This window comes from Pyrgilauda ruficollis, unplaced genomic scaffold (genome assembly GCF_017590135.1).
Source record: "Pyrgilauda ruficollis isolate IOZ18807 unplaced genomic scaffold, ASM1759013v1 scaffold25, whole genome shotgun sequence".
NCBI classification, from domain to species: Eukaryota; Metazoa; Chordata; class Aves; order Passeriformes; family Passeridae; genus Pyrgilauda; species Pyrgilauda ruficollis.
In genome coordinates this window covers 5,749,802-5,776,621 of record NW_024523822.1, presented here as the reverse complement: position 1 = coordinate 5,776,621, position 26,820 = coordinate 5,749,802, and the positions used below count along the sequence as shown (strand labels likewise).

Sequence of the window (26,820 nt, the reverse complement as noted above, 5' to 3'; positions counted from 1 at the left end):
AACGAATGTCAATTGTTTTTCCTTGTTAAGTAATTTTAAACAGACTTTGAAAACTGCTGAAACATCACATAACTTACATTACAGTCTTCTGTGTCTCTGTAGTTATACCAGCTTATTTTACTGTTACTTGTCTTAAAAAAACCCTTTTTCATCATTTTAGGAGGTACAGAAACGTTTTCCTGATGGAGTGCCCTTACTAGACCCTATTGATGACATGGGCATCAAAGACCAAGGGTTGAAAAAAGTAATCCAAAAAATAGAGGCATTTGAGCATAGGATGTATTCACATCCTCTTCACAATGATCCAAATTTGGAATCCATATACAAACTCTGTGAAAAAAAAGCACAGGTAAAGATACAAACCAAATTACTTTGTGTTTAGCTGCAGAGGGGGGAGGGAAGTTGTCTTCTTACTTGCTTTTCTTTTTCTTTGCAAAGCCCAAATCAACTCTTAAAACTCACTGAATCTCACTAAAATAATTGCTGAGTTGGTGGTGTGCCCTTCCTTCGTACAGATGCAAAGGTGTGCCCTTCCTTTGTACAGATGCAAAGGTGTGCCCTTCCTTCATACAGATGGAAAAAATCTTTTCAGACGAAAAGAAAACTTCAGAGGAAATTTTCAGGAATTAGAAGATTACCGGGGTCTTTTTCACTGAATAGGGATAGCACAATGCAATGTAGGAAAAGTCTTTATAGATAATTTTAATTTATATTTTTTTAATATATTCGTGCAAACCTAAGTTGAATTGATGGGGCTTATTAACTTAAGGAGTGTACCAGAGAAATCATTGTGCTGCTGCTTCCTGAGCTGACTCTCAGCCTATAAGGAATGCAGTTACTTATTTTTTATAGAGTTGTACTGTCTTAGACTGAAATCAGTTATGCATAAAACCAGCTGTCATAAGCTGCTGGAGAAAACAGGTTCTCCAGGAGCCACTTCACAGAAGTGAGGTGGTTCTGGTATGGGCAGCACAGAGTTGCATGTGGTAAGACCGGATGGACTGAGCAGCTTTTTGCAAGGGTGTCTGCTGTAAGGATGTAGATGGTGACTGTGATGAACTGCAAGCCACTGGAGAAGTTCTAGTAGCAGAAAATTATGCCTTTGGCTTACATTTCATTGAATAATTGGTTAGCTGAGACTTAGTCTAGGTCTCAGAAGATGAGCACTCATTTCTCAGCAGAGAATTGTCTTTTTAGTGTGGACTGATTTGGTTTCCCACTGTGGGTAAATAGCTTAACTTCCTGAGCTTACCAGAGATTTCAGTAGGTAAATGGAGCTGATTTTTTTACTATTATTACTAAATCTGTTTTAAACCTTCCTCTTACAATACTTAGGCAAGTTGACTAGTCAAGTAGTATGTTCATATACCATTGTTCTGAGGCCTTTTTGTAAATTAAACAATGTCTTTAAAACAGTTGCATCTGTTAAACCATCAAGGTGTAATTCCTCTCCTTCTGGCCCCCCAGATTGCTATGGATATTAAAGTGGCAAAGCGAGAATTGAAGAAAGCCAGAACTGTCCTGCAAATGGATGAACTCAAATGCCGCAAGCGTGTTTTGAGAAGGCTGGGGTTTGCCACGTCTTCAGATGTTATTGAGATGAAAGGACGGGTTGCTTGTGAAATCAGCAGGTAACTGGCTTCTGTGCAAACTGTCATTGTTGTGTATGTATACTTTATTGTCCTTGCTAAAATTAGTACATTATGTTTATATTTTAAAGTTTTGAGAAAATTAGAAAAAGGGTTCTTTAGAGACTGTGTTCTGTGTAATAAAGGTAATGTACAGATTCAAGCAGCGTAAGTAAAGTAGCAACTTAAGGACAAAATACAATAGGTTTTAAAATTAAAACGAAGACATGAAAATGCCAAAACAATGGCTATTTTTGTGCCTGACTTAGGTAATAGCATGTGTTTTCATTTAATGTTGTACATTTCATGAGGGATTGTCTTGATTACTGTGGTTGACGTTGAACCAGGACTCTTGGTACTCTCAAATGAGTGTAGCAATGATTGCCAGCAGTTACCAAGTCACTGACAGGTCTGCAAGAGAGCGAAATTGCTTCCATAGGAATCTGTGAAGTGATGCATTTTACTGTAATACATTTATCAGGTATATATATATATTGAAAAAGGTGAAAAAATCCTGAATCAGATTTTAATATCTTACAGTGTAACTCAGATTTTGATAGGATTTTGTATTTTTAAAACTCACAGTGAGTGCTGTACTTTGTCTTACAGGTAAGTTTGAAAGCTGCTACTGACATTTGATAGCTAATCATCTTGCAAAATCCGATAGCAAGTGAGGAAACTGAATCTGAGTTTTATCTACTTCCTGACTGTGTAGAGCTGTTTGAGTTACACATCTCTTTAAAAAAAAAAAAAAAAAATCATACATTGTTTTTCCCCCACTCTGTGCATTTTTTTTATTAACTCTAAAAATAGAGGTGTTTCATCCAAATAAGTATGTTTGGATTTTATATCTGCATCATGCAGTTACTTTATAATTCATTATTAAGTCTTTATTCTTCAAGTAAATTGAAGCAACTTTGTTCCTTTCTCTTCAGTATTTTGGAAATATCCAGTTGAATTTTCTCTAAGCAGCAACAGTACTAGTTTTAGTCCTTTTTGTAAGTTACCAAACTCCCTGGTTCTTTCTGATCTCTTGATATTCTGTCTGATAGAAACTGTCTAATTGACTATTTATACTAACTCATATGATCTGTCAGGAGAGTTTTATTGTAGTCCAGTAAGTGCTTTTAGTTTCTTTAAAATACTGTTGCAGTCTCTTAATCATTAGATTCCCCTTAAAAAGCTAATGTATTTGTTTGTGTGCGTGTCTATTTTGTGTCCCTGACAGTTAAATTAAGATGCTGGTTTTTTAATGCACATCCAGTTGCTTCAGAAAACTGATTAATAGTTCTTCATTTAAAAAATTAGATATCAGTAAGTCTTTCCCCTAAGCTTCATTCTCTTTATTTTAGTGCTGATGAACTACTCCTTACGGAAATGATGTTCAATGGTCTCTTCAATGATTTGTCTGCAGAGCAGGCAACTGCACTACTCAGCTGTTTCGTGTTTCAAGAGAATGTGAGTTACTTCTTCAATTCAAGAATTCTAGACATTCCTGTATTCTAACAATACTGTTTTAAATTCAGTTGCAGAAATTGGTCATAACAGTATGAGCCATTGCACATTTTTGATCGCTTCCTAAGATGTTTGACATGAACTCCCATTGAACTTAGTAAAAACATTTCAGCTTCAATGCTCAAGTCTCTTTCCTCATGAGAGACAGGTTGTGTTAAATTGCAGTCTTCCTCCTGCAATGAAAGAGTCTCAGCATATGTGCTGCTATTAATACACACACATCCCTCCATATAATAGAAAATGAAGAATGATTTTCTCAAGAAGATGCTTAACAATAACACTCTGCACTATGGGATGAGCATATATTTAATCCTCAGACGTGTCTGTGTTATGTTACATGATCAGTACCCTTGACCATTGACTGAAATGGCAGTACCACATGGAATTGATACCAAAAAGGCTGTTAAAATCAGATAATATGTTTTTAAAAGCATTTAATCTGGCATTTAATACCAGATGTTACTGTTTTCCCACCTGCAAGCCTGTATACAACGTTAGTATCACCCCCAAAGTTAGTAAAATTAGTAAAAATAAACTTCCATATGAACCATATGAAATATTTTTGCAAGTAGGTAGCAAGATGTAACAGCCAGCTTGATTCTAAATACGGAATAAAAACCCACTAGCAGCAGATGCTAATGCATTCCATTTGTTAGTAGAAGGGAAACCAAGGTAAGCTATTGTTAATGAGAATATTGGGATTCACTCAACAATAGTACTTGAGTCTAACCAGCTAGGGCATAAAGATGTTCCTGTTTTTGGAAAAGCCATGTTTTCATATATTGCCACTGATGCTTAAGTTATTAAAAACATTTCGTATTCTTAAAGCTTGTAACTGTCAAAGTAGTTAGTGGCAGTTCGTTCGTCAGTTCAAAACTATGATACAACTAAATAGAGGGAATTTTGGAAGTATCCAGAAAGCAGGTGCTGCTTTTCATAATGTTGGTATATTTCACAGAAAGATTTTGTTTTCTGATCTAGTTTGAGGAACAAACTCAGTGCTTGGCAACATGTTTGAGAATTTATTGGAATAATGTAGAGTGGCAGTATCACACATTGAACTTCTCGTTTTGCATGGGAGCACTTAAGATTGTTTAATATCTTCTTTTTCAGTCCAGTGAAATGCCAAAATTGACTGAACAGTTGGCAGGACCACTTCGGCAAATGCAGGTAATTAGAAATCTGTCTGAGCTCAGGGTTAATGTTGACATGAGCAAAGCTCATGAGTAATGTATCGTAAGTGTACAGTAAAGACCTAATTTTGAATTATCAGTGAATTCAGCTGGCAGTGCGTGTGATTTTGCAGTGTGTAATTAATAATACATTATATGGTTTGCAAGAAATCTGTATGCTAATTTAGGACATGCCTCTAAAAGTTTTGTAAGCTTGTCTGCTACACTGTAGATTCTTAGTGTAGGCAGACTTCATGTCAACAGTGGTTTACTTTCTGATTATGAGTAATTTCACGCTAAAAAGAAAACCTCATTCTGTAATGCAGGACCTAATAATATGCATGTCTTTTTGTCAGTTCAATTCTTGCTCTGGTTAAGTATATTATAAATACAAAATATTTTATTTTACAGGAGTGTGCAAAAAGAATCGCCAAGGTGTCAGCAGAAGCAAAGCTGGAAACTGATGAAGAAAATTACTTGAATTCTTTCAGACCCAACCTAATGGATGTTGTGTATACATGGGCAAATGGAGCTAACTTTGCTCACATCTGCAAAATGACAGATGTTTTTGAAGGTAGGCTAAACAGTTGTTCTTTAGAAGGTATGACTTGGTAATTCTACAACAAGGAATGGTAATGCTGAATAACCTTATCATAAATTCAGATGCATTCAAGCATCTGTATGGCCAAAATCAAGTGGGGAAAAAATGGTTTACTGTATTTTTAAATGTATACTTACACACTATTGATGATTTAGAATCTAGAATCCCTTTTTAAAGGGCTATCACTGTATTCTAAAAGCTTTCTATAAAACTCAGAAATTCTAAGCATTACAACAAAGAGTAATGCTTACTTTTTCTAGTTAATAAAGGGAAAAAAACATGTTCCAAATGCTTGTCATCAGGAAGTACAGGTCTTGCATTTGTCCTCATTATAGTTAAGTTTTTTATTTATTTGGTATAACCAGTTCTTCCTGCTGACTTAATGATGACAGAAGTGAGAAGTGATAACCAAGTCTCTCTTTTGAATAGTTTTGCACATCAGTGCAATGGAGATAGTTGCAAAGCCTAGATACAACGTGTCAGGATGATTAATTTGGTTCCTAAAACTGAAGTACTAGAAACTGCCCCTTGAGGAAGAATACTTTGTTTTCACTTGTAAAAGTATGATGATTTACAGGCCTGGTATTTTGCAAAAACAAACCATCCAAAGGGTTGTCAGACAAGAATGGTCAACACTAAAGGTCAAACCAGAATAAAAAATCAGCCTGTTGGAATTTGTGAAGAGTAGGATGGATCCACCACTCTTACAAGTTTTCCTTTTTGAGTTGTTACTGTCACTGTTTCCTCGCTCAAATGCTATTTTCTTCTTCGCAAAGGTTTGCAGGTTCCCTTACAACAAGGGGATTCATGCACACAATTCGTGCATGTAATCCAATGCATAGACCCAGGAACTTTCTAAAGAAAGTTGCTTTTGAGCAACACAAATCCTGGCAGTCTTTGCTTCTGCAGTCAACAGGTTCCTCCTATTTCCAGGAGGATGTGAGCCTTCCATTTGCTATGGAGGCACCCTGAGTATGCGGAACATTAAAGCAGCTGGCTTATGTTTACATTGACACTTTAATGTTCAGAATACACTGGGTACTAGCATTTTCCATTTACCATATTTATACTAAGACAGTCAGCTTTGTTCTACTCAACAGTGCCAGCTTCCTCAAAATTAGATCTTAGTGGCCTCTTGTGAGGTCATCTCTTGTTACAGGAGTCAATGCATGATTCCTCCCTTAACTTTCAGTAGGCTGGTTTTCTGTGCTTTATCCAAAAGGAAGGCAAGCACTTCAGGCATCCATTGTTGGTTATGTGTGCCTTAAAAGGTCTGTGGTGTTCCTAAATCCCAGAGTAGTTTTCCTTGGTTATCCAAGTAACTGTAGTGATTTCAAATACAAAATAAGCCTGAGTGTTTCAAGAACAAGTGTGTTTGCCACAAAGTGGAGTAGCATTGATTTGCTAATGAAAATACCTTGTCTTTAGGCTGAAATATGTGTTGGGAAGAAATAAAAATAAGAGCAGCTTTTCAAAGCCATTAGGAAAGAATGCTAAACTGAATTAAATATCCTGTTAACCACAGATCAAATCCTGCTTTATGGAAGTATATACAATAATAATTCCTTTTAAAATTGCAGTTTTCTTTTTCTTGCACAAAAAACTATGTCTGCAACAAGCCCAGCTTGTAAACCAGTACTCCCTGGAATGGCTCTCGGGGCTTGGCCTTGTAAATGGAGATGAGCAGGATCTTTGACAGCTGAGCCAGGGCCTGCCACAGTGCAGCACAGCCGTGCTGGGGCAGCTGCCCTCAGGTCACTTGTGTTGGTGTGTGCTCTGTGCTCAGTAGGCTGTGGGTGGGTTTTCCATCTCGTGTCATTGCAACAGGTTTTACAAACTGTTGCTCTTACACTGACTTTTCTCACTGTAGAAACTGACATAGCCTAGTGAGGCCCTATGAATACGTTTTAGAAGAGTAGCATTACTTTATCATGTCTCACTTTCCCAAGAGCTTTGAACAATATTCTTTTCACATTGGGGGTTTTTTCCCAGCTTTATGCCTTAAGAGGAGTAATAGAAAGTTGTAGAGACCAAACCCCCTCCAGTGAGCAGAGACATCTTCCCCTAAATTTGGTTGCTCAGAGCCCCATCCAACCTGACCTTGAATGTTTCCGTGTATTGAAAGGTCACAATAAGGTCTCCCTGGAGCCTTCTCTTCTCTAGGCTGAACAACCCCAACTCTCTCAGCCTGTCCTCAAAGGAGACCTGTTCCATCTCTGATCATCTTGGTGGCCCTCCTCTGGACTCGCTCCAACAGGCTGATGTCCTTCCTGTGCTGGGGACCCCAGAGCTGGATGCAGCACTGCAGGTGGGGTCTCATGAGAGCAGAGGGGCCAACTGCCTCTCTTGCCCTGCTGGCCACACTGCTTTGGATATAATTGGCTTTCTGGGCTGCAGGTGACATTGATAGGTCATACAGAGCCTGTCATCCAGCAGCACCCCCTAGTCCCTCTCAGCAGGGCTGCTCTCAAGCCCTTCATCCCATATTTACCCATTAACAGTTATTTTGCCTACAGTAATTTTGACTGTCGGAGATGCTGCTGGAGGAGATGACCAAACAGGATACTGCTTGCTTATAGCCAGAAGAGCAGAAGCGTTTAGGGTTGTTTTGTGAAATTTGTAGCAGTGACTTGGGCTGAACTGTGAGGAAAGTTCAAAGAGGAGATAAATGCATAATAAATCACAAGTGGGTGTTGGGTTGCAGTGGAGAAGCTGTGGCAAGATGCTTGTGTGCATTATTGTAACCATGCAATGGTATAGTGGTGTGGTAGAGTGGTCCGTGGACTCTTGAGTAGCTCAGGATTAGTGAGACAGATCACTTACTGTTTTACTGCCTTTGCCAACAAAGAACTAAGGCTTATAAAAAATAAACCTGTGGTAGTTCTTGAAGCAGCTACAGTTGTGAATGTCCTAATGCTCTATGGTTTTTGAGGAAGTCTCAGCAAGTTCTTGAAAGAAAAAATCTACTAGGAATTACTCAACAGCCCAGAAAGTAGTGCGATTAGATATTAGTTAGAGACTGTAAAGAGAGTAGAAAGGACAAGCATTTGGAAACCACTTCAAGGAAATGCCTCACAGAGAAATTTACTGTGCAAACAGAAACTAAGTCTAAGACATTTGGCTTCTAGATAAATTGAACAGGGTTGTAGAAGGAACTATTACTTTGAGTAATAGTTACATGATGTGGCACTGTCCCTTGCTCTTTCATACAGGTAGCATAATTCGTTGCATGAGGCGTCTAGAAGAACTGCTTCGGCAGATGTGCCAGGCTGCAAAAGCCATTGGGAACACAGAACTGGAAAATAAGTTTGCAGAGGGTATGTACTTCACTTTTACAGTACATGAAGCAATTCTAGAAGAAAAAGTGAAGGGGGTGGGGGCTACACAGGTAGTGAGGACTGAATGTGAATAGTTTCATAATGTGAACTTCTTGTGTTGACATCATAGTAAACAGCACCATTGCTGTTACCTTTCCAGAGAACATCTGTATTACAGAGTTTGACTTAAAGGGTTGCTAAAAATGGATGTACAATGACTTCCATTTAATAACCTGTAACATGCTTGTAACTGTACTTTAAATAGTGGTTGTGTCAGTTAAGACTCCTAAATACGAATATTTTTTTCCTTCTTAATAGGGATTACAAAAATCAAGAGAGATATTGTGTTTGCTGCAAGCCTTTACCTGTAACAGCAGATGTCTTCCAGAACCTATATACTGACGTGATGGAACAAATTCATCAGTGTCACATGTGGCTTCCATATCAAGTAATTCCTTTTAATGGTGTTTACTTAAACCACAGTTGATTCAACAAGGCATGTACAAACAGCAGTGTATGTAATATAACTTGTTACCGTTTTTAATAAAAATTTACAGTTGTAATAGCTTTCTTTTAAGCAAGAGCTTGAACCAACAGAAATTTAAAGTTTAGATGTACAATAACTGTGGTAGATATTACTATATACAGGTAAAGTGAGCATCCAAGAGCAGCAGCAGTCCCTTAAAGGCAATTATATTACAGAGTTAGACTTGTGAAATTGTTTTCTTTCAGAGCAATGTAGGCGATATGGGTCATTCTTCATGGTTGATGATTGCTGCCAAAGTGATTTCCATTTGTTGGAGTCTCATGTAGGGTTGTATGGGAATCTTCTTTTGGTTGAAATGTACATCCTCTCACTTTGAAGAAGTCTGACACATACACAACCTAAGTGAACAAATTAGCGTTAAGTGTTGATCAGTATTAAAATTATTCCTGCACTCACAAGTCTTTGAAACAAGGGCTCTGCAGCAGGCAAATTGTATGTCAAAACTAGTAAAAAGCTCAATCAATTTAAAACATTAGAAGATGGCAGGGAAGTCTTGTACAAAATTCAGACATTCTTTCAATAGCTTTTTCACCTTGCCATTGATCATTTAGCCACTGATGGTTTAAGCCAAATTCAAGGCTTGTGCTAACTGACTGCCTTACCAGGCATTGCTTCATTACAACAGCCATAGTTTGGACAGCTCTAAATAAAGAAGCAAAATATGCTTTTTGAGGGCCCACAATGCAAGTTAGTTAAAATTTTTTTCTGTAATTTAGGTGGAACAGGAGAGGTGGTGCTTTAGGCTGGACCCAGCAGCTTTAAGGCCAGCTCTACCTATGTAGTCCTTTCCTGCAGTCTTTTAAACACACCACCTCACTTCTTCACAGCTAGGAGACATCTCCCTCACTACAAGACAGGTGGTTGATCCAATTCTGCAGCTTGCTGTCTTCCACTGCTCATTTCACCAAGACCCACAGCAGATGTGCTGGGCACAGTGCTGCATGGAATGCAATAAATGAGAGCCTCACATGATCCCTTCCCTTCCTGTATTGTGTCTTCCCCTCCCACTGCCAGCCTGAGAACTGTGGAACACTTGAATGTCCATGGCAGAAGAAACAATCTCCCACCACACTGGCAGCTAACTGATGACCCAGCACACTGCTTTAGCCACAATCCAGGGGAGTTTCAGCTTCCAATTAATGCCAGATTCCCTCGGTTCAATTTAGTGATCTGTTTGCAGTTGCTGTGCTGCTATGCTCTAACCTCAGTTTGCTGGTTTTGGAGAGGAACGAGGGAGGTGGTTGGTGCTAGTGTATATTTTTTTAAATAATTTCCTGACCTTTCAACTCTACTCACTGTAATGCTACTTTCTACTCTTTCTTGTATTACCAAGCACCTTCTGAGTCATCCAACATCCTTGACTAAACTTGTTTTCCTAATAAAAGTGTCCTCACCTCTTTGATCTCTGATGTTTCTTACTCTCTGTACTCTGTTTCTTAGAAAAAGGGGTAGGATTATGCCATTTAGTAACAGCTAGTGGAGCCTGGACAATTTCCCAGAGCTGCTCCAACATTTGATTATTGATTGCACCTAGCAGACAGCTTTGTCTTAAACCCTTCTGACCTGAGAAAGCTGGACAAAACATTTATTGTGGAGGTGGTTCTTCTCAGCTGAACCTCAGTTCTTGGTAACTGAATCCTTCAGTAAGACCTCAGTTCGTTCCCATTGATCCAGAAGTCCTAATCTATGGATGTATTAGCCATGGCACTCTTGTGGCACCCAGTACCAATTCTTGTCACTAAGTCCACTGGGCCTGCTGTGACAAGTTTAGGCAAGTGTCTGTTTCCTGAGACAGCTTTATACTCATCAGTACAGCTAAGCTTCACAGGTTCCTTGTTGTGAACACATTTTTAGTACTAGGAATGCACACAAGAAATGGTGAAGAGTTTTGTCAGACTGAAAAAACACACTCTGTAAGGTGGCAAAGGCAGACACTTTGGTGCTCCCCTTATTCTTCAAGGTCCTTCCCCCACCTTTACTTTACAAAACTTACTTTATAAAACATACTTTATATTATGTTCTCTGCTGTTGTACTTGAGATTTCATATTTGGCTAGAAGCAAAAAGTTTGATTTATACAGAGAGGCCTGCATGGTTTGAAGTTACCATTTCAATCCTTAGTTATTTGAAAAGCTCTTGAGCAGGGACAGTTTCATCTTGTCCAATGGCTAAAACTACTACTTATCTCATTGGGCCAGAGCCTGCCTCACTCCCCAAAGTACTATTGCTACAATCAGTTCAAGGAGTTGTTTACCTGTTTCAGCAATTTCTGAAGCATTAGAAATACAGGTTTGCTTTCCTGTGAACACAGCCTGCAATTCTAAGGTGCTGTTCATAAAAGCAGCATTCACACACACCCACCCCCTCAGGAATTACTTACAATGAGCACAGCTACCACCGCGCCCTGGATAAGTCCTGTTAAAACATCACTCCAGTGATGCTTGTAGTCAGAAACACGTGAGAGACCCACGTAGATAGATGCAGAAATAAGACCAAACTGTATAGTAGGACGTACAAGTCTTGCCCAGTCTCCTTTCATTCTTGCCTGAAGATAAAGCTGAAAGAAAAAGAAAAGAAAAATTAGTTACAAAATGCAGAAAGCACAGAAGCAGTAAAGTTGTGTTGGGTCTTTTCAAAAGAGTTGATTGAAATTTTATTGAAATAATATTCACAGCTGTTTTAAGTGCTATAGTTATACTCTTAAGGCTGCCAGGGCAGAGTTTGATAGTTTTGGACTTTAATTTATACATAACACCATCGTATTGTTCCATTTGTACCAATATGACAAATAAGTATTTTCAGGATAAAGGTCCTGGTAATACTAAAGCCACTTAAGGCTTAAAAAGAGTCCAGAGGAAGTCAAGCCAGTATTTTACTCCTGCATGAACTACAGGTAAGCCTTATACAAAACAGTTTACATTTACTATACATAGAGCTAACAAGTTTTTTAACTTCATTCTCAATTCCAGTCACCTTTAGTATTACCAACTTTCAGCACAGCACTGTAGCTGTGGCTAAGTATCAGAACTAACTTGAGGTAATGATAGCACTTCTCAGTTGTCATTGGTATATTTCACTGAGCTGTGTTCCTCACCCTTTTCAGCTGCATATTAACCATGCTACCACTCCGTGGATATTTGAAGTTCCCATGTATTTTCTGTCCCCTCAGGTCTGCTTTTGTTGTGTATATCTATGTTTTTGATGCATTATCTCCATTTTGCAGTATTTATTACTTTCCCATCTAATCTAATCTAAGACCCTGCCTTTGTTTTTTTCTCTGGCCTGTCTAGGACCTGGCTGTCTACATCTGTCTAGCTCTCTAGTTTCTCCAAATACATTCTGTAAACATAATTTAATTTATTCTGAAACTTAATCCTATCACCAAAGAAAGCACCATAGTTACTGCACTCACTGAGAAAACAATACATTTGGATGTTATATTTAACATTTCAAGTGTATCTTCTCAGAGACACCTAGAAACTTCAGGGCAAGGACAAAACCTTAGTTGACAGTCTTGAGAAATGTAGAAACCAACACAGGCATCAGGCACCAAGGCAGTACACCAAACTCCTGGTAAAACCCTCCACTGCTGACTTCAAAAGCCATGGATAACTTGGAGAAGCAGTACATTTACCATGTAAATACAGGCACAGAGAAGACACTGTAGATGCAGAGGTGATACTTTCCAAAGTTAAACATTTTGGGTAATGTTTCTCTTAGTAACTTACATCATAATTTTAGCATGCTGACATTTTCAGCTATAAATGGAGCATCAAAAACATCAACCCTATCCATAAACAGTTTTCTTTAATAGCAAGGTCAGGGTAGAATCAGACTCTAAAGAAGCTACACTTAAGACTAAACTGAAGAATAAATTTTCCCCTTCAAATTGGTGGGCACTGCATGTTTCTGTGTGCCTCAAACTCACCACTAGGTTCATAGGAAAATACATTTTATACATATAGGAAAATACAGTTTAGCCACTTCAAAAATTACCTGTCACACAAAGTTCTTTTAACAAAAGGTGTTTTAATGGACTTACGGTGATGCTACTTCTGGATTTACCAACAGTAGACCAGAACACTACAAAGTGCAAAGTGCATAGAGGAAGGTCCAAGCAGCATATGCTGGTAGCCTGTAGAGTTGGCTGATGATTTAATACTGGCTGTACTTTGCTCTTTCCCTATTCCCACTAGATTTTCCTGAAGGCAGTTAAAATACCTTACTGCAATGAGGTTTTTTTCCATATGAACATTTTTGGAAGTTGGCAAAGGGTGTATAGCCATAGTAGGAAAAAAAAAGTTTTATGCAACCCTTTTGCAGATATGTGAGAAAACAGGTTTACTTATGAACACAAGAATAAAATGGGGTAAGGCATGCAAATGCCAACTTGGAAGGATGCCAGCTCAGTGCACTGAATGATCAATAAAGCAGTCTTTGCCCTTATGCAGCATGTATTCAAATTCTTTCTGCTTGACAAAACATCAGACAAGAAATTTGGGTTTGACATCTATGTGAAAGCTTGATTTCTGTAGTTTGAGAGTAATCTCACATCACAGAGAAGATCTGCAGCTGTTCTATCAGCTGCAGAGCATAAGCAGTTGGCTATAGACTTCACAAATTCTAGGTGATTGTTCACACCATCAGCTCCTCTATCTGTACAGGAAATGGCCAAAGGCCTTCTTGCACCTTCTACTAGCAAACATATTTACAGTGTTCTTAAACTAGGTGTGAGAAGGGTGAGAAATTATACCACAGGTAAGTGTTAGGCTGACTGATCACTGCTGTGTTTAATTTCAGAAATAGCACCTGTCACTCTGGTTACAATTGGGTTTGGGTTTATGGGGGTTTTTTGTTAAGTTGAAAGTAATTGCTTATTAACCAGCTGCTGCCAATAGCAAATGCCATGTTATTTTAAAGCAGGTAGCTTCAAACTGACGGTGCTTTTAACAGGGTCAGAGTTGTGCTACCCTGCCAAGCTTCTTCCCACTTCTGTGACTTGCTCTTGGAAAGACAACAGCAACAGGTCTGCCTGCAACAGGCAGGCTGTCAGGTCCATGCAGGAAAATACAGCAGCCAAGGAGAGGAGGAGCTTTTGCCGATGATTCATCAATGGTAAATCAAGGTTAATACTGGAAGTGTTCCCAATTTTCCTTTATACAGTATTAGCCCTTATGTAGCATTAAATGCACAATATGGAGATGTCCTAGCCCCATGCTGCATTAACTCTTGCTACTATTTTGACCCTGTTGACTAACAGAGTGCAGTGGCTTCATGCTATTTACAGAACCTCCTCCTTTATGGCATACCTCAGGTTCCTTTGCTGCTCTTTGAAGTCACAGGATAGCCTTAGAGATGGAAACCGGAAGCAAATCCCTGTCTCCCCACCCAAGCCTCTTTTCTAGAAAGGAGCATGTATATAAGTAAAATTTGTGATCTGTAAAAGCCACAGAACTTTAGGAGATCTCATTTGGTAATACTGACATGCCTCCTACAGCATTTCACATATTGTTGAGAACAAATTTGTGAGCCTATGAAGGCAGCAGGAGCATCCCAAGCTGCCCTGGTAGTGACCCACTCCTGTCAGCATTCTGACCATGCCAGCTTCCCTCCACACTGTTGTGAGCATTCTGATCCTTCAGCAGTTGTCTTTTAGCTATGCTCTATTGCTCTCCACATGCTGCTTTATGTGTTTGCTTCTTTCATTCCTTTTAAAAGTGCAAAGAGATTTCACAAGACTTCTTGTTAAAGGGATTAAATAATCTTCAGGGTTTTTTCCCTACTAGTTTACTCCATAATGAAAATATGTCCTCTATGCCACACACATCCTGAACACAAATTTCTTCTTAATCTATGGTCTAGTATTTCATTTCTAAAAATACACACAAGCAATGAAGAGAAACTCACAGCTACTTTGTGGCTTCTTGCAAGAAGCCACAGACATGAATGGAAGGGTCTCTGCAACTGAAGAATTATTTGCTACTCCACATTTCTAGCATGGCTTTTGAGCATTTGCTCTTTCAACAGAGCAGTATTAATTTACATAAACACATGCCTACCTAATTTGGAAGTACAGTGACTTGTGTTTCATAGATGGACTGGTGGAGGTGTGACCATGTGGCTTCACAAGGAAACTTCCTAACAGCTAATATAATACTTCTCCACTTTTAAGGGCACAAAATTCTTTTAAATCTACCAAAACCTATTCAGTTCACCAACCAAGATCATATTTCAGATTTTTCATTTCAACACCTAAAACTCCTTTGTTATTTTTATTCAATACCTTCTCTTATTTCTTCCATTTATACAGAAATTCTGCACTGCAAAATAATTTTGCCTATTAAGGTATGGGAAATCCTCTTGTTCAAGAATGGAAGTCAAAAGGAAGAAATTTGGAGAGGGGAGGGATTGTGGTGGTGTTCCCCCACCAAGTAACAGTACTACTTGTACCAAGTGATTTGTTCTGATACTTTTCAAAAACAGATTTTCTCCTGATACCAAAGGCCCCAGTAACTGCATTTCCCACAGGGGTCCTGTCCTAAAGAACAGAAGCAAGGCACACCTTCCCTTTAGAGATACACTTATTTTCACTCTTATTTCTGTCTCTCCAACCCTAACAGAATCACAGCATCATTAACTTAAGAGTAGAACAGTATGAAAACACTTTCCAAGAGAGAAAATACCCGTGTGACATAAAGAAATGACAACACTTCTCAGTCTGTCCAAGTGCAAGTAGTAAGCCTCTGGAGACAAAACAAAGGTGCAGAAAGTCAGTTCTTGTGAAATAAATCCCTACTTTGAGAGACCTTAATAGTTGACACAAGTTTTAGAAGCGAGCAAGTAAATGGCATTTACTTTACTTAGCTTAGCATTTACTGTTAGTCATGTGTGTCTTTGGTTTATGGCATCTGCCTGAGCAGTATGGAAGAGCCCTATGGCATTACTGTTCTAGGAGGCACAAACACTGCTGTGGTTAGTTAGTATTTGGACCCATTGCTGGCTGCCGTTAGGAAAGCTCATACTTCAAAGCAAGTCTGCTGACCCAAAAGTCCCAAGAGCCACAAACCACAGGGAATCTTCCCAAACCAAGAAGCTCTGATTTAGGAATGCTTAAGCACACTCAAGTCCATGTACACAAGTATGTGGTTTGCTTTGGGATTTCAGAGGTGGAGGGAGTAGATATGGAGCTACTGTGTATAGGTGGTTTTGTTAATGAGGCAGGGATGGAAGGAAGTGAAAGCACAGGAGGCACCAGTGTTTTGAAGTCTTCAGAAAAACAGCCTTTGCATAACTAATATGAAAAGATGGGGCAAAATTTTTCAGGAGGCCTGGGATTAGGCATTAACAGCTAACAGTCTAGGCACATTTGTAAAATAGGAAAATTTCATTTTTACATATATCCAAGGACATCCTTGTAGGAGACAACACCCCCTAAGACTGTGAAGTCTTCCATTAGGAAGCTGGGAAGATGCCTAGAGTGCCAAAGTAACTGTTCACCCTCCAGCTCCATCAGTAAATACACTGTAGCCTTTCCTTGAGGAGAGGGCAGTGCAGTAGTCACAGTACAACACACTTGCAACAGACAGAGTTTGCATCTGAGCATCTTTGATAAATGCCCGTATTAAAATATGATCCTCCAAGAGAACAGACAAGCTGAGACATCCAGGCGAGATTCTTCCATAATGTTATAAAACAACTGAAACCAAACATTTAGACAGATACACAGTGATAAGCGATACAGATAAGTGATCTGCCATCCCTGTTCTAGTCCTGTTCAGCAGTCCTGACACCTCTTCCCTGCTCAGACTAGGCAACAGCAGAGACAAAGGCTCCCTTCAGAGATTTTCAAAGCTTTCTCCTACATCTAAATGTTTGCAGAATAGCTCTTCCCTTTCTGCTTGTTATGGGAAACTTGAGAGATGCCGTCATATAAAAGCTAGTTTGTAGAAATGCTGTTATTCAAATAGCTTTGTATAAGAGTTATTCATCATATCTCAGCTAATACAAACTCTGGAATTCAAGGAAATATAAGAAATCCAGTAAACAGTTTAAAAATTGCAGTTCTGAGTACAAAAGAGCAACAATATGTGCATCATATCCAATCTTGCATTTATGCAAATATTACATGGAAGTGCAACAGCTTATTTTGTACCTGGAAGCGCTGCATCTGTGAATAAACACAGAGCTATAGGCATCAGCCAACAAGACACTGCCTGCAAACCAGAAATACACATAATGTCTCTCCCATGTACTTTTAAACACAGCAGGCTGACATCCGAACAGAAAACTGTATTATAAAAGGAATACAGAGCTGTAGAAGAATTAATGAGTCACTCATGAGCTGGGCTTCTCAAAAAAAATTTAAAGGAATAAAAAAAAGCAACTTAAACTTTGATGCCTGTCAATATGTTTTGCCTTTATAATGGCACATCCTTTTCATAAATACTTATTTATGACCCCTGGTAAATGCATTATTATATGTCCTTTTGTTTTATTTAGCTTGGGCAGAAAATAAAAAAGAAAGGAGTAACAGTTCAGAATTAGTTCTTCCCCTTCCAGTGAGTGGAAAAGGTACAGGTCAGCAGTGCCTTCAGGGTATGCCTGAGCTGCTGTTAGGATGGTATAGGTAAAGGGATGGTATATCCCTATGACTCTGACCATATCGATCTTCCCTGTGTCAGCTCTGATGTTTGAACTGCCCTACAGGGAACTAATCTATGGGAGAGCTGAACTGGGGGGAAATGGCTGAACTAGCGAGAAAAGGCAGATTATGTACCAGTCGGGGTTCTTCAAGATAGCAGCATCCTGTTGTCAAAGGCAACTGATGTGCAACAGCTGGCTCCTAAGCAATGGGCCTAAATTCCTGTTACTAGTAACAATTCAGCTTTCAATTCAATATCAACATTACAATCAATCTTGTTCTAAACAAATACTACTTGTCCAGTGGGCAATGGGGGTTTTTTGGGTTTTAATCCTCCAGCTTCAATTTGGCTGTACATTGCCAAAATAATTTCACATTGACATAATTTTTACCACAGAGCAGGATAAACAGTAACATTTTATTCTGTTGCAAATTGGAATACAACACTTACCTCTTTTCTGATAGACAAAAACTCCTTGAAGTTAGTATTTTAACACTTACTAGAAGAACTAAAGCACTTCAATGTATTGCTTTCAGCTCAGTCCTAGACGAGCCAGTTCACAATACTGACATCATTACTAGTGGCCCTAACTTCCAAGCAAACCATGGAGAACTCAGGTTCTTTTGTTTGCTTGCCATAAAAAGTCTAAATAACAATATTAAAAGAATACTAGGAGTACATACATGCAGAAGCACAAGTGCTCCCATACTTGAGCCTTGCAGCATGACCAGTTAGCCTTTATTTTTTTATCTGCTGAAAGTAAGGCACTTGATACTACGCACAGCTACAGCCAAACAAAGCATTTTCAGTAACACATCTTTTCATTCATTTTAGACTAGTCTTCAACTTTTATGTGGGCAGGAACACGATAAAGACAGTTCTGTAGCTCTAGTCAATAGCATTTGCAAAAGTGAAGAAAGAGGTGCTGTGCAAACAGACATACCTAAAATACTATGTTAAAAAGTCTTGTTTGAGTACTGTTTCACTCAAACTCCCATCCCAAAAAAACAATTAAAATCAGAGTTTGAGAGCAGAGGTTGACTGGCACATTTGGGAGCACTGAGTACCAAAAGCAGCCTAAAGCCTGTTTTCACTTGTGTTTATCCTATGATCTCTCTGCAAAAGAAGGCTGTCAATCCCAGCCACTTGAAAACACCAGCTACCCTCCTGTTCTCATCTGTAATTCCATGTGACCTTGGATACATAAAATGTTCCCAATGACTTGCAGGAGAGCCACTCAAGTTACATCGTGCAAGATTCATCATCCCTTTTTGTCCCAAGTCTAAGCAGCACAAACACGTTGCCATCCCCAGAATAGCAGCGTCTCTTGGCTGGGTTTGTGCAGCCCTATTCTTCATCCTGGCATAGGTGCCGGCAGGGCTGCAGCCAAAACTGCTTCTGTTACAGACACATTAATCCTCAGGGCCACACCCATTTCTGCCAACTGTTCTCACTACTGATAGCAGCATGCATTTAGCGTTTTAACTCAAAACAACTTTTTAAACAAAAAGCAAAAACTGCCTGCAGCATCTCACCCTCTAGGGCCAAGGTGCTAGTCTGGTCACAGGAACACTGTTAGAAGAGGTGTTCCACTACACTTGTTCTCCCATTTCCAAAACAGGATTAAATCGTTTTGATTCAGGAGAGGCCATGCCAGCTGTTTAATTATTAAAAAACATGCAGCATGGGGAGAGGATAACACAGATAATTTGGGATCCATCATCTGTTATCAGGTCACTGGATTCCCACATACTGTTGCGGTCAAACTCCCTCTAGCTTGCACACAAAGCTGCTGTTGGCAGAAGCTCTTATCGCAGAGATAACAGCTCTGCTTGGATCCAAACTAACCCATCCAGCTCTGCCAAATGAGTCTCAAAACACATTCTCCACCACAGCTTCCTAGACTAACAAGACTGCAAGCAGGTTTTTGTCTGGGGTTTCACTAATTCTATGTTAGGAAATATAAAAAACTGCAATTTAACCTGGAAGTGGGCTGAAAACCCAAGCTTTAAATTTGTCTAGCTAGACACAACAGCTTTTTTACAGGTGCAATGACCTCTGTGCTGTGAGAACAAGTGATGTATACTGCTGCTTATTTAAACAGATGGATAATATAAACTAACATTTCCATGCAACAAAGAGTTAAAGTAGAGAACTTGATGACTAATACAGTGAGTGGTGTTTCCATGTGTGGCCTCTGCTATGAGATGGGACATGCAGCATAGGATTATGTTCAAAATTGCAGTTTTTTCTCCTGATACCAGCAAAGCCATGCAGTCAGGACTCAGGTAATTTTGGCAATCTCCTGTAAGCAGAAGAAATACTCCTCAGCATAATTCAGACTCTTGAAGAAATCCAAATGGTTGCCAAGTTAAAAATGTCATAGAACCACAGAATTGTTTAGGTTGGAAAAGAGCCTTGAGATCATTTGAGTTCAACTGTTAACTCAGCACTGCCAAGTCCACTACTCATTTATGTCCCCAGGTGTCACATCCACACATCTTTTAACTACTTGGAGGGATGGCAATTCCACCACTTCCGGGGGGGAGCCTCGTCCAATACTTGAAAATCCTTTCCAAGTACTCTCATCCTGTTGCCGGCTGCCTAGGACCCCGACCTGGCTACAACCTCCTTTGAGGCAATTGTAGAGAGTTGTAAGGTCACCTCTAAGCCTCCTTTTCTCCAGGCTGAACCCCCAGCTCCCTCAGCTGCTCTTCACAGGACTGGTTCTCTACAGTGTCATGGATTCACCTGACACAGCACATGCATTCAGCACTTAACTTTTAAGAGCACACTTTCCCCAGTACACATCCACACACACACACACACCCACACACCCACCCACACCAGACTCCTCCAGCCACTCCAGAAAACAGCATGCTAGTGTCTGGTTATGATTAACACAGCCTCTGTGAGTAATGCCACATGCTAACAGCCTGTCCTGCTGGTGACTCAGCCCGTGGCTGCAGAAAGTGTGCAGGGCACAGATGAAGGCAGCATTGGAGTTCAGAAAATGAACAAGCCATCAAGTGCTGCAGGTTTGGCTTGTAGCCAGCAGCAGCACTCTGCCTTGCCACATGGGCAAGTGCGTGTGTGTGTGTGTGTTCTCCTCACCCTCCTGCACTAGCTGTCCTTTTGAAGACATCTGAACTCGATTTGGTTTCTTGGTATTGACTAAGGCTATGTTAATCAGCAAGACAAAAACATACTGCACAGGAGCCATTAACCTTCTTCAGATGTCCCTACAACAGCCTCATGGCAGTTTCTAGATGAATAATCTTATTATTGGACAGAAGGAAGTAGAAGTCTAATCTCCACAAAGCCTCTTATCTTTACTGGGCAATATAGCTCAGCCAAAGACAAAAAATGGATGCAGAAACAGACAGGGCCCTGGAAACTCATTGACTGATTAATGAAAAACAAACTGATCTCCCATGAAACACTTCCTGCTCAAATGTCATCTTAGAAGAGTTAAAGGCATTTGTACCCCTCTAGTTTAAGGATGCTACTAAGCAAAGCCATGTTTTGCAGTTACTACAGAACTGAGTGAACACAAGGACAAATCTGAGCACAGCAACTGTCTGAACCAGGACAGACACAAGGACAAGGACACAAGGACAGTGGTATTTTAAAGTAGCTTGCATAGGAAGGCATTGATTTGCACTGACTTGCCACCTGCCCATGCAGAAGGTTGCCGAGAATCAAACTCATGCACACAAAGCCCCAAGACAGCTAAGGTTCATATTTTCCTCTTCAAGAGCTTTCCAGACAAGCTCTTTTGCATGGATTCAAAAGAATATGCCACAGGCACTCCAGAAAGCATTATTCAAGCCACAGGAAGTTAGTAACTTAAAAATAAAGAACTCTTTACTTTCTTGCCAAAGGCTGAATTTTTTCCAAGCCTAGTAGGTTAACTAAACAAGGTCTCAAGTCCAGGTTGTTCAAGACATCTTCTACTGTCTTGTATGCATCTAGAGAGTTGTATTATCTAATGGACCCATTACCTTCAATTAATGAATTGAGAATTCCTCCTTATCACCACTGTTTACCCAGGATGCAGCAGAACATGCCTTACACACATGGGACAGTGGTAAAAGCTCAGACAGCTTCAGATCCTTGACAGACAATTGCAATCCAGTCAGTATGAATTTTAAACAATACATATTGCTACACACCTACCAAGGTTTTTCTTATCTCAGGGTTTGTCCTTCTGTGAGATTTAAGTATCACATTATCATGTTGTTTAACAAAACCATGTGAGAAGATGTTGGATGAGAAGGGTCTGACTGAGCCCAGAGGGGCAAGTTGGTATTAGGGTGCTCTCTGTATAGCAGTAACTGCTTCACTGCACTGTAGGAAGAGTGGGTTTGGGTTTGAAATGCTATTACGAGTGGACACATAAAATTTTGGAGATTGCCAGTCATAATGAACAAAAACATTTAACAGCAGAGAGGAAATCATACCACCATATTGGAGTCAAACCCAGGATATAACACTTTTATGAACTCTTTGTATTTACATTAGATAAGACTAGTAGGCAGGGGAGACAATCCAAACAGATTTAGCCATAAAAACACCTGCATGACAGATCAAAACTGAACATCAAGCTTCTGAGATAGCTTTATTTTAAAATAAAGCTTAAAAACTACCTACATGATACTGAAGAGCTACCCCTTCTATGTGTAGTTGTAGGGATTTTTGTTCAGTTTGAACAATTGGTTCACTCCCACTGGATGTTATGCCATGAGAGACTGAAAAAATTAAAATGCAACAAAGAGAAAAAAAAAAACAAACTGAATCCAAGGTCTGTAAAAACTGTGGAATGCACATATTATGCACTTATGTTGCTAACATAAGTTAGCAACTTATGTCCAGGACGAGAGCTTAATTTTACAACTGCATTATCAACAAAATTCTATAAAGTTGTTAATGCATTCTGTGTTACCACTTAGGAGGGGGAGAACAACACAATCAGTCTTTCATATTACAAACCTTACCCTAAGAGTGAAGATAATTTATCCTAGTTGACTGGAACAATTTCAACTAAAATACAGTAATCCCCAAATGAAGCATTTCTGATTTGATCTTATCACTAATATTTACTGTCCCCTTGCTTTCCTCACTCTTCCCTCTCTGTGCCTAAAAAATACAGAAAAATAAAAAGGAATTTGAAAATTCAATTTGAACTGCTGTTTTGTGCTTATGGGCCAGGACACACTTGATCAGCGTTTAAGAGTCTTCTTTGCCTTATTTTATAATAGGCTTTGCACATCTCATTAAATCAGACATGTTTTATTATAGATTTTTATAAGGCTTATAAATTCATAAGTATTATAAGCCTTATAAATTTCACAAGGTTTATAATACTTTAAATGTAACTAAATTTAAGTAGGATCTTCTTTTCAAAACACACTTGTCACTGGGCTCATTTTCGACATGACACACGAGCGAAGTACCATATTAAGTATTCTTAGGCATAATGAACATCATTCTACTTCTTGTCCCAGTATCACCACTCTTACAGCTCCTACTGAGAAGTTTTTAACTGTACCAGACAAGCATCCTACAAAAGCCATGTCCCTTGTGCAAAGCAGCCAAAGTAAATATTCAGTACTGGGTAGCTAACAGATCTTTTGTTATCACTTAGGTAGAAAGAGCATACTTACTGCTACGAAGAGCATGCAGTACATGGAGAATGAAGAATGGCCAGAATAAAATGATAGTCTGGAAAAGAAAAGATCAGACATCAGTTTTCTTTCACAATATTCAGTCTGCAGCAATACTAATCTGTATTATACAAGTGAACTGGTAAAATGCAAACATGTCCATACTACTCTTCAAGGAGGCTCCCTAGGCACATCACACAGGTTTTAACCAAGAGTACAGACTTCATTACTCATCAGTGATCCTTTTCCAGAGTTAAGCTGATGTCTTAATCAGGCAGTAAGTACTGGACTTTTGACTGAAGTTTGAACAGCAAGGGAACACATGTTCAAAGACAATAATCAGGTGTCCTTTAACAGTTCATCTTGACAAATGCCAGAATACTTTAAATATAATTACTTCTTAAAAGTCCTTATCTTAGAGTCACAGTGTATGTATGAATAGAGATGACATTAATCATGCCAAAACAATTACTTGCATTTAGTCACCATCAAGAGGCAGTAGTTAACAACTCATATCTACAAGTTTATATTACATTTCTACACCTTTGTGAAATGTATGATTCACACAGACCCTGATAATTTATTATTGAAAGGTAGGGGGAAAGGCAGGAATGCAGTTTATTAACCAGTCAACTGCAAAAGATGACACTTCATGTAATATCTGTAGAAGTGACTTGGCGATCTCATTGAGAGTGTCAACACTGCCTTCAGCTCCCAAAGGATTGACAGCTGACACTGACAGTCCAAGACTCCTTTGGCCAGGTCCTCCCCTGCACAGCTGGTTTTGTGCGGAGACACAGATGTAAAATAAACACCACACACCTCTTCAGGAAAAGAAGGCAAAATCTAAAGACAATTTAGTCTAAATCAGGGAGATGAAAGAATTGTACTTGGCACTACTTTTTTCCATTTTATGCAGAGAGCCTTGTAACAGTGCTGCTCCACAGGCCACCAGCCAGGTTTCAGCCAGCCTTCCGTGCAATTTAATGACACAACCCTCCTCAGCAGTCTGGCATACAAAAACATGCCCAGCTTAATAAAGTTTCATATCTCTGCAGTCTGACCTCTACTATATCCACCAGACCCCTTGTTTTGGTGCCTCTGCCAGGCAGAGACCCCGAGGCCAGGGAAATTCCTAGTCAAAGGAAACATTTCCACTCTTTGGACTAGGAGTAACAAAGGCAGCTCTGACGTGCAGCAAGATAATGAGGTTAAAGATGCCCTGCTCAAATACCACAAAGAAGGCAATGAAACTGTCTTATGCACAAGTGAAACTGCAAAACTTCCTGAATTAGTTGGCACGTATAACATTTAGAAACTGCACCAGAAAAAGTCTACCTAGGTCTGTTTCAGAGGTTTTAGAGCTTTTTGTGTATGGCTGATTTCAAACACTGGCAACAGCTTTTGGTTTCAGAGGTACTAAATAAGCAGTCTGGAATAAAATGACTTTTGTTTCACCAACTGATATTTTCCAATTAGCTTCTTAAAAAGAAAATCTTTGCCAGTGTACTAGCTTCAGATGTTTAAAGTTCAAAACCATTAAGATTACACTGTAGCTAGACATCCCTTTTCCACTCTTGTACTCAAACACTTAATATTTCTGGGCAAGAGTCCACTATGAAAACCAACACAAGCATTGTGAAGAGCCCTGTCCTTCAAACATGTCATCTAAGAATGCAAAGCATGCTGTTCTACAGAAGATACAGAATAAGGAGATTTTGGCTCCAATGACAGTACTTTATCCAATAGGTCTGGCCATCCAATGGTTGGCCATATGATATTTCCTACAATTATTGAAAGCAACCTGTTGCCAGCTGAAGGACTTTAGAAGACTAGTAAATGATAAAAGGAAAAAATACCATTCTTTAAGTTTATTTTGAAATTCCTATACCCTTTCAAATGTGTTCTTGACTACTGGTCTTTTTTGTTTCAGGAATCTATTAGCCTAAGGTACATTAAGAATGCCTTGTCCCAGGTTGAAGATTACAAACTTTGAATGCATTCTTATCAGGTATAGATAAGTATTCTGTACATGACTGAAAATATTGTGCTTAGCACATGAAGTATTGCCAGAAATACAAATGGGACAAAGTACTAATCCAACTTGCACATTGTGCAATCCCAGTGAAATTTCTCTGCCAATACTGCTGTCTCTAGACTTCTTTAAGAAAAAGACATTTTTTAAAAATCTTAAAATCCTTTCAAAACACTAAGATTGACAATGAAAAATTTCCCAACAATTCATCAGCACATAAATAATGTCTTCCCAAAGCCTGGAGAATGTCATGTCTATCAGACCAGCCAAGCACTTGGCTTCTTTGTGATCCTACTGCAAGTGCTGGTTTGCCATGAGCCAGCAGTAAAACCGTACAGACGACTTTCCAAGTCCCTACCTTTCACAGTGAAAGAAAGGCTAACTTATCCCAACAGAATTCACCCATCAGATTCCAAAATATCCTTTACAAAATAGTCTTAGAACAATATCCAGTGAAACTGAAGTATCATGAAATAGAGCTGGCTAGTGCAGTCCTGATCTGATTGTTTCCGAAACGGCCAATTCTGACATCAAAAAACCAGTTTTTCAGAGGTCCATGTCTTTCACTTCATCAATACCTACCTCATAGATCTCTTCCTATGTCAGAAATAGGGTTTCATTTTTACAGGAAAAAAGCATAAGCTTTAATTACTTCCACTTGGACGATATATTATTCCCAAGTTAGAAAAATGCCTTAAGTAGTAACATAAAACCAGTTTCAGGTCTCAGTTGAGGTTTAAAGTATACTCCTAGTTTCCAAAGTACACAGTAGAGCTGGACATCATAAAAATGTCTTAAAACAAGGTAATTTAAGGGATGTTTTGCTTTCTTGAAACTTAGCTTTGTCATGAATTTCACATGGTTTCCAATAAAGACAAAGACAGTAAAAAAGTAAAGACACAAGACACAGTAATTTTTAAAAAGGTTCTTATAAAGTTCTTGAAAGCCCTAAGATTGACTACAATTTATTACTGTGGTTCATTACTGAATGTCTGCATTTTTAAAGAATACCTGGAAAAATAATCAAAGCACAAAATTTCTACAAGAAGCATATCAGCTGAATGATTTTATTATTTTAGCCAGGATTTCTAAGCCCAGATAAGCAAGACTAAGAGAGATTGCCTTGGAGGACTTGACACTGACAACCTTCTATTACTTTCCATGCACAAGGCCAGCTTAGCCCAGGGAGCAGAGCCAGCCTGACAGGTTATGTTTCTTCAATTACTAGGAAAATTGAACATAGTACACAGCACATAAAAGGATTATTTTTCTTGGACTTTGACATGCACAAGAAAGTGCATGTTTTAAGTAGCAAGTTCTGCTTGGCATTATTTTGTAAAGTACATGACTTCTTAAGTGAATTACTGCACCCTGCAACTCAGTAAACAAGCTTGATGTCTTGTCTTCAATTAATATCTTCACATGAACACCTGAATGTGCAGAAACTTTAAGAGAAATGTAGGAATCTGTCAGGGAAATTAACAGCCTTGGGAAAGACAAGGCTAGAGAACAGCTAAACACAGATGGTACAGTGGAGCATTAAATGGTGAGAAATTACAGTAAACAACAGTAGAAAGAGATATTACACACAAAAGGGCATCCTGTGGTTCTTCAATAAACCTAGCTGAATGATAAGGAAATCTTCCCAACCTTACTACAGAATTATGAAATGATCCCTTGGAGAAAAACAGAAGGCTC

At 39.1% G+C, this 26,820-nt stretch overlaps 2 protein-coding genes across 3 annotated transcripts in view; one reads left to right on the top strand and one right to left on the bottom strand.

Moving 5' to 3' along the window:
- MTREX (Mtr4 exosome RNA helicase) overlaps window positions 1-8,783 on the top strand; it is a 42,493-nt gene extending 33,710 nt beyond the window's left edge. The window contains exons 21-27 of the mRNA XM_041470617.1: window positions 161-349; window positions 1,468-1,631; window positions 2,981-3,086; window positions 4,257-4,313; window positions 4,727-4,889; window positions 8,129-8,233; window positions 8,552-8,783. Coding sequence (XP_041326551.1) covers window positions 161-349; window positions 1,468-1,631; window positions 2,981-3,086; window positions 4,257-4,313; window positions 4,727-4,889; window positions 8,129-8,233; window positions 8,552-8,604 — 837 coding nt within the window. The 3' untranslated portion in view covers window positions 8,605-8,783. The remainder of the gene's footprint in view (window positions 1-160; window positions 350-1,467; window positions 1,632-2,980; window positions 3,087-4,256; window positions 4,314-4,726; window positions 4,890-8,128; window positions 8,234-8,551) is intronic.
- Window positions 8,671-26,820, bottom strand: part of PLPP1 (phospholipid phosphatase 1) — a 63,361-nt gene continuing 45,211 nt past the window's right edge. For both annotated transcript variants that reach the window (XM_041470618.1, XM_041470619.1), the window contains exons 4-6: window positions 23,088-23,145; window positions 11,160-11,336; window positions 8,671-9,118 (exon numbers count right to left, since the gene is read on the bottom strand). In XM_041470618.1, coding sequence (XP_041326552.1) covers window positions 8,993-9,118; window positions 11,160-11,336; window positions 23,088-23,145 — 361 coding nt within the window. In that variant the 3' untranslated portion in view covers window positions 8,671-8,992. The remainder of the gene's footprint in view (window positions 9,119-11,159; window positions 11,337-23,087; window positions 23,146-26,820) is intronic.